General features: G+C 44.4%; 1 protein-coding gene across 7 annotated transcripts in view; it reads right to left on the minus strand.

The window, feature by feature from the left end:
- DMXL2 (Dmx like 2) overlaps positions 1-20,224 on the minus strand; it is a 112,443-nt gene that overhangs the window by 77,533 nt on the left and 14,686 nt on the right. For 4 of the 7 annotated variants that reach the window (XM_033168081.1, XM_033168079.1, XM_033168080.1 and 1 more), the window contains exons 2-6: positions 17,783-17,905; positions 16,864-16,935; positions 15,513-15,591; positions 13,825-13,981; positions 11,956-12,022 (exon numbers count right to left, since the gene is read on the minus strand). In XM_033168081.1, the coding sequence (XP_033023972.1) occupies positions 11,956-12,022; positions 13,825-13,981; positions 15,513-15,591; positions 16,864-16,935; positions 17,783-17,905 (498 nt within the window). Of the gene's footprint in view, positions 1-11,955; positions 12,023-13,824; positions 13,982-15,512; positions 15,592-16,863; positions 16,936-17,782; positions 17,906-20,224 lie in introns of those variants that run through there. The other 3 variants (XM_033168076.1, XM_033168075.1, XM_033168077.1) reach the window with 1 other exon arrangement.

Raw genomic sequence — 20,224 nt, forward strand, 5'->3', positions numbered from 1 at the left:
GAGAAACTTGCCTGAAACCCTCAAGAGCTGCTTCCTGTCAGTGTAGATATTGCTTCCTACATGGTGGGCACAGCTCAACACTTTCCCCCACACTGTTGTCTCAATTGAGATCCAACACCAAAATGACAACTAGCCATACAGAAGAAACAAAATATAAATAATATAACCAGTTCTGCCTTGGTTTTGCAGCAGACAAAATGGTCATCTGAAGACCATTGTTTGCGTTACTTAAGTCTATTATCGTTACCTATGGAATATACTTTAACAAGTGAACTAGCCACAGTAGTGTGTTTGCCAATGTTGCACTTAAAAGGGTTTGGATAACAAATATAAGGTGATGAACACATTAAATGAAACGTTAATCACTAACTATTTGTTTGGGCGAGATTGAAACCACAGATTACATTGTTCAACACAAGAGGCACAAGGGACTGGTGGTCTTTCTCAACTCTCTTTTTTTTCTAGCCATGAAGAACCAATAAACCTTGAAGGATCAATGAGAGACAATGAGAATGGGCCTCACTACACCTTTTACTTTAAACTGCTTTAAACTGAGTCAGACCAAAGCAATTTACACCAGGCTGACCAAAATGAATATATATAAGGCTACTGGGCGGTGCTTGCTGAGACTGGTGGGAGTTGTAGTTCAGCCATGTTTGGAAGGGCAATGTTCCCCTGGTCCAGGCATAGGCAACCTTCGGCTCTCCAGATGTTTCGGACTACAATTCCCATCATCCCTGACCACTGGTCCTGTTAGCTAGGGATCATGGGAGTTGTAGGCCAAAACATCTGGAGAGCCGAAGGTTGCCTATGCCTGCCCTGGTCAATACTGACAGGCCAGACCCAGATGGAGAGAGAAGGTGGTTCTGTAATACAATGAAGGCCCCCTCAAAAAAACAACAACTTTAAAAGAACATTCAACTCAGTGGAACTTATGATACAGTATGACCAAATGATGGCTCACTAGCCAACCAACTCATGGGCAAACAGGTGGGTTTAAAGGAGGTGCCAGAAACTGGACCACAGTCATGGCCTCCCTTATTTCCTTTAATTCTTCAGAGGGGTGCAAAGTTGGGAGGATTTGGGGGAGCTCTAAGATCCAGTTGCCTGAGCCTTCTGCTTGGGGATAAATGCAGGGGTAGGCCAGTCACTTGGCAGCTGCCTGAAGTTGCCCAGGTGCCATGGGCCTGGCAGAGAGAGCGTTCCTGGAGCCCAGAGCCCATTGGCTCCAGTCCTTGGCCAGGCTCTGACCTCACAACCAGCTGTGGAATCCTGGGAATGTTTTGTTTCCTAGGAGGCCAGGTGAGTTCTTTGAAAGGATCCCTGGGTCAGTTGAAAGCCCAGTCAGTTGGAGCAGTTAGCAGCTGAATTCAGATCACTTCTTCTGTTCTTGTCTTGAAAGCTGTTAGATGGATTGACTGACTTTCTGGACATCTGTGGTTTTCTACCCCCATGGCACAATGTCCCGCTGTTTGCGCAGAAGGTAAAGTCATGGGAAAGAGTGGAGACATCCTGAAGATTCATGCCCCCACCACATGCCCAGTTTTTAAAGATGCTCCCTGGACCTTGGTTATTTGACCATTCTAAATCCCATGCTGGGTGTTATGTGAGCCAGCAATTTTCCCACGGAGCTTTCTGATGAATTTTCTGAGTTTCCATTTTTGTCACCATCCAAATTGCAGTAGAATTACCCCCCCCCCCAATCACAAATATTCAGAAGAATGCTCTCCCGTCCCCAATCTCACCGCCCACAAATAGGATGGGGAATTCTGGGAGATCATTCTTCACTCAACCCTAAATACACACCCCACCTCTGTAGGGATCCCACCTGCACCCTTGGGTGCTCTCTTCCTCACTAGATTTCCAGGGTCTTGAATTAGTTTCCCAAGTCCCATCAGCCCCAGACAGCAGGGAGAGGGAGGCAGGGAGAGGGGGAGGAGGGGAGTTGGAGTCCTGTAGCAACATCTGGAGGGCACCAGGTTTGGGGAAGCTTGATGTAGAAAACATCAGGGTACGGTAATTCAGCATCATAACACTGGGTGACTGGCCAGGAGTTTATTTTGGCCCTGATCAGGTGAAGCCAGAATTGGCTACTTGCTGTCCAATGTGGAGGATGGAGCAAATGAACTTGGTAGTCATCCTCAAGAGAGCAGCCCTGGGGATCAGCTCTGCACTCTTTGCAAAATGAGAAATGAAACATGCCTGATGAAATGGTGCATGCTCTGGTTATCTCTCACTTAGACTACTGTAATGCACTCTATGTGGGGCTACCTTTGAAGGTGACCCGGAAACTACAACTAATCCAGAATGTGGCAGCTAGACTGGTGGTTGGCTGCCGAGACCACATAACACCGGTCCTGAAAGACCTACATTGGCTCCCAGTATGTTTCCAAGCACAATTCAAAGTGTTGGTGCTGACCTTGAAAGCTCTAAACAGCCACGGCTCATGGTGGTGGCGCCCGCCCTGTGGAACGCCCTTCCATCAGATGTCAAGGCAATAAACAACTAACTGGCTTTTAGAAGACATCTGAAGGCAGCCCTGTTTAGGGAGTTTTTAATGTTTGATGTTTTATCGCATTTTCAATATTCTGTTTGGAAACCCAGCCAGATGGGTGGGGTATAAATAATAATAATATTATTATTATTATTATTATTAAAATAAAACACATTTACACTAGAGAGACTATTAACCTCTGTATGGAGTTTAACCATGACCACGAGTCAGTGACAATGAGTTCTTTATGAACTACTTTTAATATAACATGCCACCCTTGTAGTGCGTAGTTTGGCCCTAAGAATGAGTTCGCTATGAAGGTTTTATTTCTTCTAATATTTAAAAGGCTGCTGGCTCTTAAATGCTAGAAAAACAAGAGTGAGGAGCGCAGGCAACCTCCGTTACTCTGACCCGCATTAAAAGCAAGGCACAACTATGCTGCATAAGCGAAATCACACTTATTCTGGGGTAGAGGTTGGGGGAGAAGAGAAGAAGTACAGCCTACTCCAACTCCCATGAGCCTCAGCCAGCAGAGCCAATGGTCAGGGGTGCTGGGAGCTGTAGTTCACCAATCTGGAGGGCTGCAGGTTCCCTAGACTTGAAGTAGCCAGAACAGAGAGCGCTCTAAGTTGCTGATTGTTAACAGTTATAATGTTCACTTATGATCTGTATACACCTACAGTACAAGCAAATAAATACTCCAGCAAAACATACATCAAGTGAAAATGGGGAAGAGCTTCTCTAGAAATAGAACATAAATATCTCTCAGCCATATTTTATTTTTTTTTTTTTATAAGAATTTATTGGCATTTTTCTATAACAAACATATACCCACACCCACACCTACAATAAACAAATGCAAAACAAATAAAACAAATACAAACAATGTCAAGCTTTCTTATTGCATCTTTCTAGGAAAAAAAAATTTCTAATTCCATATCTTGACTTTTGACTTCCCCTGCCTTTTCACCTTCGAGTTTGTATCCTTAGTCTATTTTATAACCATTTCTCCTACAAAAAAAACATTAACTACAATTGTATAATTACCTTCAATTATATCTTCAACAATTGCTAAAAATGCATCATCATAATAATACCTCACCATTTAATCTTCTAGATCCATAAACTTAATCCACTTAAATTCACTTTGCTTATACTCCACCTCATAAATCTTCTCAAATCATTCACATCTAATCTATCTCTTCTATCCTTAAGGTTGCTGCTAGTAACATAAACACTTGAAATATCTCCTTTCATGTTCCAATAAGAAATATAACAAAAAATTGTTGACAGTATTCACCCTCCGATTTCAATTTACCATTTCAGGCTGCTTAAAGTTTTACTTAATGCTTCACCCCACACCCCCTCTGTCCATTATTCTTCTCCTAATGGCATCAGCACTGAACTTCCATATCTCTTCCCTCTCCAAGCGTCCACAGATCCAGGCACAGTCCAAACCTCTCCTTGCCGCGAGTTCAGAGGTGTCCATCTCATCATCTCTCAGCTTCTTCGGTTCTTTGTAACATTCCTTTTCTTCTTGTAAATACCTTAATTCTCTGTCCCTGGCCCCCGAGCTCACACCTCGGGGACTGGATATACGAAATCTTAACGTCGCCTTGGGGCTGCCACCCCCAAAAAGCGAATTTCTTCTCCGAAGTAGCTCATTCATTTCACTCCATCTTTGCATCCATCCTCTCAGCTCTTTGGCAAGGCTTTCTTCCAAAGTATCAAAAGTTTTGTAAGCCTCCTCTGTGGGCAATTGGTTCCATTTCAGACCCCCACACAAGACTTTGACTTTTCTATAAAGCAGTTCCACCTTCAAGGCAGTGAGTCTCTGTTTGTCCGTTAGTCCAGAGTTCAGTGCCAGTTCAAGGACGAAACCCAGCATACTGGCAGAGGAGGAGGAAACGGGTGTCATATTTCTACTCCTCTCTTTGTTCGTCGCCATTTTCCTGAACTGGAGCGCAAATACCGCAACTTTAAAAGGAGATATTTTCCTCTAGTTAACTTCCCAAAAGAAAAGTTTGCCAGTCTCCTGTGTCAATTTTAAGTACATTGTAACCAGTTCTGTAGCAGCAATCAGTCAAATTGGTTAGATTCTTGAGCTCGAAGGGAGGGAGGGCAGGCTGCCATTCTCCTTCCCCCCGGATCGTTCCAAAAGCACGATTTCTGATCAATTTCTTTACTCACGACCACCGGGTTCTTTTAGCTCCATTCTTCACAGGTAGAACTTGGACGCTCACCGCGGGCTCTGTCGCCGCATTTGCATCCCGGTTGGGGCATGTCCCCGAAGCCCGGCTCCGTTTGCCCTTCACCCCCACTCCCCCTTTACAGGGGGGGCAAGGGAAGGGTTCAGAGCCTCCGCGGGCGCAGCCGGGGAGCCCAGGGTGCGGGACGCTCTTCCCGCACCCCAACCGGAGCCGCGCGCTGCGGTAGCGCGGCTCCTAACCCCCGGGATGGACAAGGCGCTTCGGACCCGAAGCAGCCTTCGACCACCCGACGATGGCGTCGCCGCCGGAAGTCTCTCAGCCATATTTTAGTTAACGGCCAGCCTGCTTAGTACAAACATGGAACTGATACGACGTCTGGCAATAGAAAAGCAATTTTGAAGTCATAAACCACAAATCATAGATTTACATCCACAACTGATCTGGCACAAATAGCACCTTAGGGATCGCTTTAGCTGCCCGCCCACCCCCCAAGAAACAAATTAATTTTGCAGCTAAGATTAGAAATCGCCGAGAAGATGGGAGTTAAGGTCATTATGTTGATCATATGAAATGATTATTAGATTGCACTTGCCAAAGAGATAGTTAGTGCCCTTTGATACATCAAGTCACTTTCTTCTGAAAGACAGGTGATCAGGGGTCTAGTGTCCCACTTTTCTAGCCCCTCCCCCTTTTCGGGGTGAGCAGAGTGGATCCTAAAAAGGGATGCTCAGTCATGGATACAGCTGCCGAGCTGCTCAACTGCCTCGTTCCTTGAGTCAGAACGAATGAATCTGTATCCACCGCCCATGTGCCGGTTCATAACTAGGGGCTTCCAGATTTCACAATCCTGCCCCTGTTACCATTTGCCGATTGCCATGGGACGCTTGTTTACAAAGCTATTGTACTACCAACCTTACTACAGTGGTACCTCGGGTTAAGAACTTAATTCATTTTGGAGGTCCATTCTTAACCTCCAACTGTTCTTAACCTGAAGCATGGACCACTTATAAACGCCATCTGCAACTCCACGAAAGATTCCATCAACAGTGTCTCCGAAAAATGTTACACATCACTTAAGAATTGTTTTCTAAATTAATTCATCTCAATGTACCTGCCCCTGTTTGTTGATGGATATACAGCTTTTTAACGGACAGGAGGCAGCAGGTGAGGTTGGGGAAAATTATATTGAGCAACAATACCATCAATACAGGTGTGTCCTTTCCCCACTGCTTTTCTCTCTATACACAAATGAATGTACCTCAACTGATCCATCGGTTAAGATCTTGAAATTTGCTGATGACACAACAGTTATTGGGCTTATCCAGGAGGACGATGAATCTTTGTATAGGTGGGAAGTAGACCATCTTGTTTCGTGGTGCACCGAAAATAATTTGGTACTAAATGCCCAAAAGACAGTAGAAATGGTAATTGATTTCAGAAGGCACTCTTCCGTTCTGCCACCACTTTCCATTCTTGGTAACATGGTTGTAGTAGTAGAGTCCTTTAAGTTCCTGGGCTCTATAATTTCTTATAACTTAAATTGGTCAAGCAACATCAGTAATATTATTAAAAAGGTCCACCAGAGGCTGTATTTCCTGCGTCAACTTAGGAAATTTAAATTGTCCCAGGAAGTGTTGATCCAATTCTACAGAGGCATCATTGAAACTGTTCTCTGTAATTCTATAACAGCTTGGTACGGTACAGCCTCCAAGAGAGACAAGAAAAGGCTCCAACGAGCTGTAAGAATTGCAGAAAGGGTAATTGGTGTTAGCTTGCCTTCAATAGACACAATTTATGCTACCCGAGTTAGGAAGAGAGCAGAGAGAATTGTAGCAGATCCTTTACATCCCGGTCATCATCTGCTTGATTTCCTTCCATCTGGACGTCGCTACAGGACTTCATATACAAAATCGGCCAGGCACAAGAATAGGTTTTTTCCCTTGTGCCATTAAATTGTTAAATTCATAGTTGTATAGCTGAAGGGGAGGTAAATTATGGGTGGGTTTCTTTGCTTCTTTGTATTGTGAGAGGGTCACGAAGAGTCGTACACGACTGAACGACTGAACAACAACAACAACATTGTGAGAGGAACAGTGTCTGTATGTTTACATTGCAATGTAGCCGAAACAAATTCCAAGTATGTTGGAAAATGTACTTGGCCAATAATAAATTATTCCTATTCCTATTAGAAGACAGGCGAACTAATATCAGTGTACTGGAAGAAGCAAAGATCACCAGTGTTTAAGCAATGATTCTTCAACATCAACTTTGTTGGACTGGTCATGTTGTGTGGATGCCTGATGATCGTCTTCCAAAGCAACTACTCTATTCCGAACTTAAAAATGGAAAGCGTAATGCTGGTGGCCAACTAAAGAGGTTTAAAGACTGTCTCAAGGCAAATCTTAAATAAATGTAGTATAAACACTGACAACTGGGAAACACTGGCCTGCGAGCGCTCCAGTTGGAGAACAGCCTTTACCAAAGGTGTCATGGGCTTGGAAGACACTAGAACTCAGGACACAAGGGAGAAACGTGCTAGGAGGAAGGCACGCTCGGCAAATCCACACTGTGATCAACTCCCACCCAGAAACGAATGTCCCCACTGTGGAAGGACGTGTGGCCTCCACAGTCACTTACAGACTCATTGTTAAAACCGTGTTTATTGAAGACAATCTTACTTGGCTATGAGTGATTGCCAAAGAAGAAAGAAGAAGAAAGAGTGTCCCCCCCTTTTAATTCATCTTCCTACCCAATCTTCTGCATTCAATATTCAGGCCCCATGCCCACCGTTTCCCATGCATTTTCCTTGTATGGCATTCCCTTTGATTATATCAATTTTTATTGCCTTTTCTTCAAAATTAAGGGAGTTCTTAGCTCAGTGGAACAGCAGATGTGTTGCATGCACAAGGGCCCCAATCCCTGGCATTTCCAGTTAAAGGAGATCAGGCAGCAGACTGGGAGAGACCTCTGTCCTGAGGAGCTTCCATACTTAGCTGTACCCAAACCAATGTCATTCAATTTTAAGTTGGAAGTGAAATAGCAACTCTGCTTCCAGACTTCTAACACATTGTGACCAAGGAGGCAGTGTTGGAGGAAGGTAGTTTTCACTGGGACCGTTGTGTATGTGTTGAAAGTCCACCCCCACCCCCCCACCCTGAACACATACGCACTATAGTTTAGAGGGGGAAGAAAATAGTCATAGCTATAAGGCAATGCTACATGGAAAGGGAATGGTTAAAGAAGAGAAGAGTTTGGATTTGATATCCCGCTTTATCACTACCCGAAGGAGTCTCAAAGCGGCTAACATTCTCCTTTCCCTTCCTCCCCCACAACAAACACTCTGTGAGGTGAGTGGGGCTGAGAGACTTCAGAGAAGTGTGACTAGCCCAAGGTCATCCAGCAGCTGCATGTGGAAGAGCGGAGACATGAACCCAGTTCCCCAGATTACATGTCTACCGCTCTTAACCACTACACCACACTGGCTCTCAGTGTGGTTAAAGAATGGTTAAAGTGAGAGAGTTGACTGCTTGAGGAGAAAAACAGACAATACAGACGAAACTGACGAGAGCAGGACTTCCCAAGCTTGGGTCTTCCCAAACAGTGAGTCTTGACCACTGGTCCTGCTAGCTGGGGATGATGGGAGTTGTAGTCCAAAAAGAGCTGGAGACCCAAGCTTGGGAAACTCTGGTCTAGAGCAATCTATACAGGCCAAAACAAACAAAACAGAAGCAAAAGGAAGAAAACCTGTGAAAATGTTTCGTCCAAAACATGATGCAGAAGTGAGTCAACGGCATGTGACTATTCCACAATATTTGCTTGTGTGGTAGCAGCTTAAGACCCTGAAGAATGCTTGCCAATCAGAGCAGATGGGCTAGAGAAGGGTAGCCAACCTGTGAATCACCAGATTTGGCTGGCCAGCAATTGCCATAATCTCTGACCACTTGCCACTCTGGCTGGGGATGATGGAAGCTGGAGTCAACAACATTTGGAAGGCCAAAGGATAGTCAACCCTGAGCCAGATGGACAAATGATCTGACTGGGCATAAGGCAACTCCTTATACCTTTGCAAGTTTTCCCTTGGATAACAGCAACTTGCTGAGCAGCAAGACGCAATAACATTTCCACCCTTCCTTTTCATCTCTCTTGAAACGTTTTCCTATAATGCTTCTTCCTGGTCATTTTCCTGCACCCCCTTTTTGAGCACCCTGACAACTGGAGAATACAGAGCCTGTCCCTCTTTCTTGGTTTTCCATTCATTACATTCTCACCAGGGAAGATGTCATTTGGCTACAGCATACCTGGTTCCCAAGGTTTAGCTACCCTCTTCTAATAACTTGATATTCCCCGATCCTAGCCAAAATGCTGAGAAGCAATTGCACTTTTATATTGGGAACATGGCTTGGGAATGAAGTTAGGATAATAAATTATTAGAAGAGATTGCAGAGCTCTCAAAGTACTATCTAAAAGTAATAAATCCTGAAAGGGGATTTGGGGGGGGGCGGGGGTAGAGAGGAAGGACAATACAATCATCTCTGCAGAGACACAATTAAACAAACAGTATGTTTTAGCCAGACGTAGTGCTGCAATCACTGATTGAGCCACAATGCAAGAACTAAAATGGCAACCGTCTCTGGCATAGGCAGAAAATGGCTTCCAAACCCATCTGCTTCAGTTATTTAGTCACAGACCTCTGGCGCTGCACACAATGGGGCACAACAGATGGAGGTCGATGGAAATGAAAGAGCCTTTGACAACCTCCTGCTACATCACTTACTACTAACAAAATTCTTAATTCAATGCAATATTGAGAACATAAGAGGTGGCTACCAGATCAGGCCAGCGGTCCACTTTGTCCAGCATCCTGTTCTCACAATGGCCAACAGATGCCTATGAGAAGCCTGCTATGAGAACCGTTTTGTTTTAATGGACACGTCTAATGTAGGCCTATTAACTTCAGTGGGTCGACTCTGTATAAGCCTCATCTGCACTACACATATAAAGCAGTGCCATACCAACCAAAATGCTCATGGCTTCCATCAGAGCCCACGACGCAGGACAAAACACCCGCCTCAGGCAGGAGAACTGCGAGAGGCCAAACTACGCCAAATTCTCATTTTGCCTCAGGAGACAAGCCTTGTAAGGAGACCCCCTATCCCCCCCCCCCCCGCCACGAGCTACAATTTCCAGACTGGATTAACAATCAACCCCTCTTTCCAGGAAACTCTGGGAACTGTAACTCCATGAGGGGTGTCCAAACATCACCTTTAAAAAACTACAGCTCCCAGGAACCTTTTGGGGGAAACTGTGATTGTTTAAAGATGCACGATGCTGCTTCAAAGGTATGGTGCAGATGGGGACTTAACTGAATACAAATAGAATTGCAACTATTTAATAATTCATGAATTAATGCTCATTAATTGTACCAGGGTGTACAGGGTGTACAGGGGGTGGTAGAAAGCTCAGTGGCATCTACTGGCGCTGTGGGCTCCTGTTTTCAGTCCCAGTTCCTGCCCACCTAGCAGTTCGAAAGCACGTCAAAGTGCAAGTAGATAAATAGGGACCGCTCTGGCGGGAAGGTAAACGGCGTTTCTATGTGCACTGCTCTGGTTCGCCAGAAGCGGCTTAGTCATGCTGGCCACATGACCCGGAAGCTGTATACCGGCTCCCTCGGTCAGTAAAGCGAGATGAGCGCTGCAACCCCAGAGTCAGACACGACTGAACCTAATGGTCAGGGGTCACAGTTACCTTTACCTAATTGTACCAGGGTGTACTTAAGTACAGGGGATGGTAGAAAGCTCAGTGGCATCTACTGGCAGATAACTGGATTTGCAGTAGATCAGGATGCAAAGGGCATTTAGAATCCCGAATCTGTGTAGTAACTTAACCAATATAAAGGCACAGCTTATCCAGGTCAGCTAGTGTATGGCTTGTGGATGCTGTAAGCAACTAGATCTGACAAGTCACTGGCCATTATTTGGTTCTCGTCGGTAGTCCTTACTGTTTTAATAAAAAATCAAAAGCCAGTCCCACAAACCTGAAGCCTGTGCATTTAAAACAACCAACTGCAGCAAATTATTTAATCCTGGGGGAAACTGCTAAAATAGAATCAAGCTGAATGACAACAAAAGACAAGAAGCTAAAAATAAAATGAAAATCCAGGGATCCGAAGGTTTGAATGAATAATCCACTATACATTTGAAAATTCTTTTAATCGTGATTAAATCACCCAACATGGAGAGAATGGTGAGGTGTGGGACACAGGAGACCACAGTTCAAATCCTACTTAGTCGTGAAGGTCACTAGGTGACCTCAGGTCAGAAGAATGGTTTAAACTGGTACCCACCCCAAGCTTTTCAGACCCAAAGCCCACCTGTAGTCACAACCTGGACTATGGAAACCGCTTAAGTATGGGTTTTTAAAAAAATATTTTAATGATACACATGAAACTTCATCTCCTCCCTTTCCTATTCCACTCCCTTTCTCAGCATGGTCCCGAGGTCAGTGTCAGAATGGAAAATACAATTTGAACCCAGACGATCCTAAGTTCATCTCCCTGGCATCTAAATCAAAATGATCAGGACCAGATAAGCCATGTATATTGATGGTGATAAACAGATAAATAAATGGAAAGGCAAAGGCCTGAGACAAAGGAGACCCATTAGAGTAGCCAATACTGAGCATATGACAGCTTCCTATGTTTCTCTTCCTTTCCTGAGGTTAGGGCCCTTCGGCTCCATCAGGGTTTGGCATGGTATGGCAGCCCTGGACACAAGAAGGAGAAGGAACAGATTGGGGAACTAGAAGGTGGAACCCCGGGGATGGGGCAGGACTTGTTGTTTAGAACCGGGTGCTGGCTTCATAGGTGAGATCAGATGCACCTGTCCAGAAGAAGCGTAGGTGTGCAGAACTATGGGGAGACAATCTCGTGTTTAAGCTTGCCCTGCCTCGTCATTCAAAACTGAGCAGAAGAGTAGTGTCAAGTGTCAGGACATCGTCCTTTCTTCCTTTTGGTTATGAACCTCTTGCCTTGCTCATGCACCTTGGTATTCCAACTTCTGGACCTTATGCTTGCTGATAAGCCTGTACTAATATTGGCCTGAAGGAATATTATCTTCCTCAGTAGCAAGTAAGACTCACTGGGTTTGGGATGGGATGGATATACGCGAGGAAACAATTCTATTTTACTGAGCAGAGTTAATACAATTCCTGGCACACTCCAGAAGCACAATTCACTCTCCTTCTCATCCTTACCTTTCCAGCTGTGGCAAAATATTCTCCATCTGGGGACCATTCCATCAGATGTACGGACACGGCCGTTCTAAAGAGCAAAACAAGAAAAAAGAATGCAGTTCTCCACTGAAGGGGAATTTACTTTTTTATGGACGCAGCTATGGCAGCCTAACCACCTGACCATTGACATCTCATTACACATACAGGAGAAGTTAGCTAAAAATACTTCAATTGCCGTATGGCAATGATGAGTGGCCCTGCAGGTGCTGTTGAACTACAATTTCCACCATACCTGATCACAGGCTATTCTGGCTGGGAATGATGGGAGCTGGAGCCCACCAACATCTGGAGGACCACAGGCAACTACAGGCTACATCTGCCGCACATCTCTGCTGCATAACATTACTAACTTTAAAAGCCAATTGTATTACTGAAGCAGGATCAAGTATTGTGGCACTCTCAGTGAAGCGATGAAATGGTGCTCTATCCCTTTAGCAACCCAGAGGCCTCATAACTCATATTTTTAGTGTTGGAATAAAGTAGTGCATATCTGTGACTGTTGTCGCATTCTCTGTAAAAAAGAAGAATCTCATGTCAGCATTCAGTATGAGCTGCCTGAGCCAAATATACTTGCACCCTGGACTTTGCAGCAACATGAAGCCAACTCCCAGATACACAAGAGGCACCATGTTTTCTGGCTCTATACCAGTTTTGTTAGGCACGACATTGTGAGCATTGTTTGAAATGAAAAGAAGACTGCATCTTGAGGGGAAACAACTATTGACTATAACAAAACTCCGTGGCTAGGCAAAACGCTTTGGAACAGAAGTTATCAGCTGACAGAGGATTGTTTTGAACCAAGTTCTTCTCAGAGTAGACCCACTGAAATCAATGAAGCTAAGCTAACTTTGAGGACTAGCGTTGTATACTACTAAGAACCTCATTTTATATGATCCCATAGACCAGAAACAAATTGTAGGTTTTAAGCCCCTTGCCTCCCCCACCCTTTCCCTCCTCTCTTGAGAAGCATCGCTTCCAGTTTAGCATAAGACACAGTTTGACAATCAGCCAATTTGAACATGGAAATCCTCTTCAATCTGTGGTTTCTAATTCTGGTTTGGAGGGCATAGTTTGTTGATTCAGACATCCCTGTAAACAATGGTTTGCGCTAAGCAAAAAACTGGAAGAGAATCTGGCTCCATTAGGGAGAAGAGGAAGCGTGCAAGCCCACAGCTCAAATCCAATCCCCAGTTGTCTGAACCAACTAGAGATTTGTTGTGCTCAATTATGCTTCCGTGGAAGACGAAGTCAATATGGTTTGGAATGCACTGGAGACTTTGCAGCTAACAAATGTGTATGCAGAGAAACTTGTTGCTATTCTGTACTGGGCTTTCAAGTAGTATACTTGGAGCATAAAGAACACACAGCTCATTAAAAATCATATACGGCTTTTTAATGAGCTGCTTATGTAAAAATAATTTCAGGTTCTAAGAGCAATTAGGGACGGGACTGTAAGATGTCCCTGCCTTTCCTCCATAATCATAAAGGTAAAGGACCCCTGACAGTTAAGTCCAGTCACGGACGGCTCTCATCTCGCTTTACTGGCTGAGGGAGCTGGCGTTTGTCTGCAGACAGTTTTTCCGGGTCATGTGGCCAGCATGACTAAGCCACTTCTGGAGAACCAGAGCAGCGCACGGAAATGCTGTTTACCTTCCCGCCAGAATGGTACCTATTTATCTACTTGCACTCTGACGTACTTTCGAACTGCTAGGTTGGCAGGAGCTGGGACCAAGCAACGGGAGCTCACCCCGGCACAGGGATTCGAACCGCCAACCTTCCGATCGGCAAGCCACATGCGTCCTCCATAATCATACTCTCGCACAAACTTACCTGCAGTGCCAGACACATTTCCAGTCGCTTAGAACAGGATGGATTTTCTCATCTTTGAGCTCCAAGTCAGGATCATCTTCCTCCTCCTCTTCTAGGATATCACTAGATGGAGGGGCCCATAACTGCAAATAATCTGTTGCAGTCAGCAGCCGGTTACCTGGAAGCAATGGATATTTAAGCAAAGTAGACAACAATATTTGGCCTGCATGCATTTTACATTCTACTGCTTCTTCCAACATTTGTGAATGAAAATATGGGGCTGGGGAATCGTGGAGGACAGGTTTCTCCTCCTATTGCACTAACATAAGCATCTGCTTTTGTTACTGTCGGTATAATTATATTCAAGACAGTTCCATGTGCTAGGGCCGTTGGTGAGCGGCCCCTCCCCCCCGAAAAAAGACACTTAAGAACATAAGTCAAGCCTGAAGAATAGAGAAGAAACAATCTTAAGAATATTAGGGTGGTGGGCAGGGGAAGCGTGGCTTTGTTTTTTGCAGTCTTCAGATGAGAAGCAGAGCATGTGAAAAATGAACATAAGATTTTTAGCTGCAGTTCATTCATTTTCAGCTTTGCATTGTTATAAAAAAGTGAGCATAGACATTCTGTTGTTGGCCCATAACCTAGGTTTAATGTGCCATTTAGCTCCTGGTTTTCATATCTCGGTTTCTAACACTGGTCCCCTCTTATTTGGCATGCCTCTAAATTAAAAAGTCGAAAATGCTGCAACCTTTTTTTGTAGGGGAAAAATCCCATTCTCTGGATCAATCTGTCTGCTACTTTCTAAACCTTTTCCAGCTCTACAATATCTGCTTCGAGATGGAGCGACCAAAACTGTGCACAGTATTCTAAATGCAGTCTTACTGTTGTTTTGTATGACAGCATTATGATATTGGCAGTTTTATTTTCAATTTTACTTTCTTGGGCTCCATGATCACTGCAGATGGTGACAGCAGTCACGAAATTAAAAGATGCCTGCTTCTTGGGAGAAAAGCAATGACAAAGCTGGACAGCATCTTAACAAGCAGAGACATCACCTTGCTGACAAAGGTCCGTATAGTTATAGCTATGGTTTTCCCAGTAGTGATGTATGGAAGTGAGAGCTGGACCATAAGAAGGCTGATCGCTGAAGAATTGATGCTTTTGAATTATGGTGCTGGAGACTCTTGAGAGTCCCATGGACTGCAAGAAGATCAAACCTATCCATTCTGAAGGAAATCAGCCCTGAGTGCTCACTGGAAGGACAGATCCTGAAACTGAGGCTCCAATACTTTGGCCACCTCATGGGAAGAGAAGACTCCCTGGAAAAGACCCTGATGTTGGGAAAGATTGAGGGCACAAGGAGAATGGGACAACAGAAGACGAGATGGTTGGACAGTGTTCTCGAAGCTACCAACATGAGCCTGACCAAACTGCGGGAGGCAGTGGAAGACAGGAGTGCCTAGCGTGCTCTGGTCCATAGGGTCAAGAAGAGTCAGACACAACTAAATGACTAAACAACAACAAACAACAATTTTCAATTGCTTTCCTAACGAACGGAATAACACACTGGAGGGAGGCAAAAGTACCTTGATAATATTAGAGGAAATCACAAAAGAACCCCCCTGAAGAAGATCCCTCACAGTAACATGCTGCATAGCCACAAAGCATATTAGGAAATGGGAACTGACTTAATGTTGACTTTGTATTACCTTGAGGATCCCATGCTAGGTTGAAGGTCATAGAACTGAGGAAAAACTGCCCTGTCTTCAGCCATTGACACTTCAGTTGCTGCAGCGCAAACATTACAGAGTTAATTCTTAGGGGGCAAAATACACACCACACAGGACAGGAGCAATCATTTCTTCACATAGCTATAAACTGACATTTCATGGTTGTTGTTTTTTAAAATATTCATTTGATGTGATTAAGCAGGTACTTTTGCTGTCAAACAGCATTCTTCAAGGGTGACAATTAAAACCAATAACACGCCCCAGATTATGCACTTTTCAAATAACAGATCACAGCCATGGCTGTGGCATAAACACAGCCAACAAATTTGCTTGCACTCCTGCTGTTCTGCCTGAATAGTTGATTCATTAAAGAAGAGGAGGGAAGTTATTTTGTGTCCCATGCCTTCATGACAAAGAGCAAAACTAAAGATCTGAAACAGGGAGAAGAGTTCTTCTCATGTACAAAACAATATATTTCTTTTTAAAATAAACAAATAATCATAAATACATTCTATCTATTCAATGATGAGACATGTTAAGACCACCAAAAAAGGAAATAAAACTTAATGCATCCTTTACAGCCACAAGTGGGGAACCTCCTGTCTGTGGGTTAATCGTGCCCCCGGGGGGTGAGGTCCAATCTGACCCATGGCACCATTTTCCTCCAACCACGCCCATCGACTGACATTTCTAGGTGAAACTGCCAGAGACTATGACATGGTTGGTAGAGAGAGGAAGGGCTGGGGAGGCTTGCCTGGAGACGGCAGTGGAGGCTGCCCCACCAAGTGCAGTCTGCCCTCAACCAGCCCTCACTTGCCCGCCTTCTTCCTTCCTTGCAGTCAGCCCACGGTGTTCCCCTGCCTGTCAGCTTCCTCCTCCTTAGTCTCAGCCATGGGTGGGCAAACAAAGGCCCAGGGGCCGGATCCAGCCCAATCGCCTTCTAAATCTGGCCTGCGGACGGTCCAGGAATCAGTGTATTTTTACATGAGTAGAATGTGTCCTTTTATTTAAAATGCATCTCTGGGTTATTTGTGGGGCACAGGAATTCGTTCACCCCCCCCCAAAAAAAAATAGTCTGGCCCCCCACAAGGTCTGAGGGACAGTGGAACGGCCCCCTGATGAAAAAGTTTGCTGACCCCTGGAGTCACTCTCAGTGTTGTCCTTACAGAACTCAGCAGAGGTATAGGATAGGAGCAAAACTAGCATTCATTGGCTCTGACTCCACCACATACGGTTGGCCTCCCTGTCTTGTGCTAACTGCTAGTAATGATGTTACCTGCTCCAAGATAAACAAAAAATGTGGATTTTATATCAAGTCATAAATACTTACACAATTTCTCTTATGAGAATTCACCCCAAGGGGCTCAAAAATGCACACGGCATTTCCATAAGAGGCTGCAATCTAGAACAGATTGAGTGAAGAAGTTAGTCTTCTAAAAAAAAATTAACTGTGAATAATTTACTATTTATAGATAGCAATGCATTCATCAGAGTGTTATGTACAAGGGCAGATAGATTCAGAGGAAAAGTAAATTTATACGAACATCGCTTGGCTGTTGTACCAGACACTGGATTTCAAGGTATATGCTACAATGAACCACATTCTGTTCTTTCAAAAAGAAAGAAAGAAAGAAAGACTATTCTTTACATGTGTAATTTCCAGAATGACTGCCAGTAGCATATCATAAAAGACCAAATTGTGCTCAATTCATGAAGCAGAGTAATTTATTTAACTGTTAATTAATTCATTAAAACAGATATGATTTGCCAATTAAAACTTCTTAAGGCAGGGTGCACCCTTAAAATTTTAATTCCTATATTTAATATGATTTCTTTCTTTCTTTCTTTCTCTTTCTTTCTTTCTTTTGTTCTTTCTTAAAATAGAACACTTTCCTGTCTCCCACTGCTCAAAAGTTCTAAAAACCAGGGGTTCCCAAACTGTGGTCTATGGACCACCCAGAGTCTGCGAGCTACATTCAGGTGGCCTGTGGCATGTCTGTGAAGAACATTTCCAATTTGAATTCCATAGAATTCTTTGGAATTCAAATTGCAATGCAATCAAATAACATACAAGAAAAAAAATAAGCAACAAAGCTGCTGTTAAAAGCATCCAGCATCCAGCACAGTGAATTAGAATTGCTACAAGAGGCAGAGAAAAATGATAAAGTGGTCTGCCAAGATCCTCAGCAGTTTTCAGGTGACCCATGGGCGGAAAGCTTGAGAACCAACCAGTGCTCTGAAATCCTTACCCTTCCTTGCTGGGAGCACTCCACGCAGCTGACTTGTATGTTTCCATGCTTAGCACCAGGAATAATTTGCACACATTCAAAGTCATTTGCCAGGATAACAATATCGCATCCGGAGCCGTATGCCTAAAAAGAAATGCGTCAAAAAGGATTTCATTATTTTTAATTTTTCAAGTACTGCACTGTACACATGTGTATTTTCTTTTTAACCTGGTTCCAATCTCCCCGCCCCAAATCATCACAGGAAGTAGAAATATCAACAATACTACTGTTTGAACACCACCATTCATTTATGTTTCAGTACTGCGGCTTAGTCATGCTGGCCACATGAACCGGAAGCTGTACACCGGCTCCCTCGGCCAGTAAAGCGAGATGAGCGCCGCAACCCCGGAGTCGTCCGCGACCGGACCTAACAGTCAGGGGTACCTTTACTGTTACCTTTTACTGTAAGCTGGTGCATGTATGTCAGTCTGCTGAACCCCCCCAAAAAACCACAGACTGATGGTGCCTTAAAAGGCTAACAAATTAATTACACCATTATGTAAGGAAGTCAACCCTAAATGTTGGAGGGGATGCACAAGGGAACAAATTTCCATATGTGGTGGTGTTGTGACATTATCAAACCCTTCTGGAATGCTGTCTTCAAAGAAATAAGCTTGATATACAACAAGAAATAAGCTTGATAGACAACAAAACAATTGAAATGTCCCCTGCACTAGCTTAGGATCCCGTCTGCTCGCAATTATCCTAAAGATGACCTCTTAGCCTTTCTATGGATGGCTGTTTGTATGGAGATAGCTAGATGTTGGAAAACCGGTGAAGGGCTGAACATTGATTCTTGGTATAACAGAGTACGGTCAATAGCATTGGCTGAGAAACTAACATGCCAGGTGAGAGCGGCAAAGGGCAAACACAATCCATATTCCTTTTATAACATAGGGCAAATGTTTATTGAATACATAAATTGTTCAGACTATGGCAAGAATCCACCCAGAACTTATGGGAAAATGTGGTGTGATCTCTTAGAGCAATCAAATGAAACTTTAACACATGGCATGATAAAAGTCTGTTGTTTTATAGTTACTTGTTGTTTACGGTTGTAACAATAGTTTTCTCAAAATTTATCTTCTGCACCATGAAAATAAATAAAAACAGTATTTAAAAAAATTAATTATGCCATTCACTAATCACCCTTCTTTGTGCAGAGCCATTGAGGGGCATAGCCTGCAGACAATGCTTGGAATTTTCACACCCGGGGTCCAAATTTAAACACGGCCAAGTTTTAGTTTTGTGGTGCCCAATACCATAATCTGAGGATCTGCAGAATCTCAACAGTATCACTTACAGCAGCTCTCCCTAACCTGGTGCCCTCCAGATGTTGTTGGACTATGGTTACCAGATGCCCCGTTTCCCAAGGACAGTCCCCAGATTTACAAATCTGTCCCCGGATTTCATTTACGGTAATGTCCCCAGATTTCATTTAATGTCCCCGGATTTATATTTTAAGTGTTGTAGATTTATTAGTAGGGAATGAATGTTGTGTGATTGGTTCAAAGGCGTAAGACACATCATATGGGGACTTCTGGCAAGGCAGAATGGCAGGCACCACGGCAGCAAGCAGCTCCTGAAGCCAGCCAGAGCCAACTGTGCTACCAGGCTGGCTCCAGGCTGCTGAGACTGCCGCTGCCGCCACCACTGCCAAGGGGGAACCGGGGATGCCCGGCGCGTCAGCTGGGGGAACCGCTGACACACACACAACCCAAATTGAGCCAGGAGCGAGAGCGCCTGGCCACCCGACCGACTGCCCAGTGGTGCTCCGGGGCCAGGAACACCCTGGACTGATGCAGGGAGAAGGAGAAGAGAAGGAGAAGGAAGGGAGAGAAAGAGGAAGGAGAGAAAAGAGGGGAGCCCCGACCTTGCTGCACCGCTGCCGCTGAGGAGGAGAGGTAGGAGAGCACTGGGAGGGCAAGGACACGTGGCCGAGGCCAGACCCGACCCAAGCCTACTCCATGGCGGCTAGCACTCCAAGAGAGCAGGCCAGGGCCCAGAGGAAGGCCACATGACAGAGGAGACCACAGAAGAGAAGATTTTACTTTTTTAAAGTAACTTTTTCTCTCTCTTTTTTTAAAAAAGGGGGGAGTGTCCCCGGATTCTTTGAAAAAAATCTGGTAACCTTATGTTGGACTCCAACTCCCATTAGCCTCAACTAGCATGGCCAATGATCGGGTGATGCATTCAGTCTCTGGGTTTGAGGTCCCTCATCACTGATACTATGCCCAATGATATCTGGCTACAACTTACTTGCTCCTCTTTGCAGCCCCACCCCCATAAATAAGGCACTGGTGAACATTTCAGAAAAAAAAGCTCCCCACCCATTCATGTGCAGTTGCTCATTTGAATGTACAGTGGTACCTCTGGTTACGAACTTCATTCGTTCCGGAGGTC

Source organism: Lacerta agilis, chromosome 13, assembly GCF_009819535.1.
Source record: "Lacerta agilis isolate rLacAgi1 chromosome 13, rLacAgi1.pri, whole genome shotgun sequence".
Lineage (NCBI taxonomy): Eukaryota > Metazoa > Chordata > Lepidosauria > Squamata > Lacertidae > Lacerta > Lacerta agilis.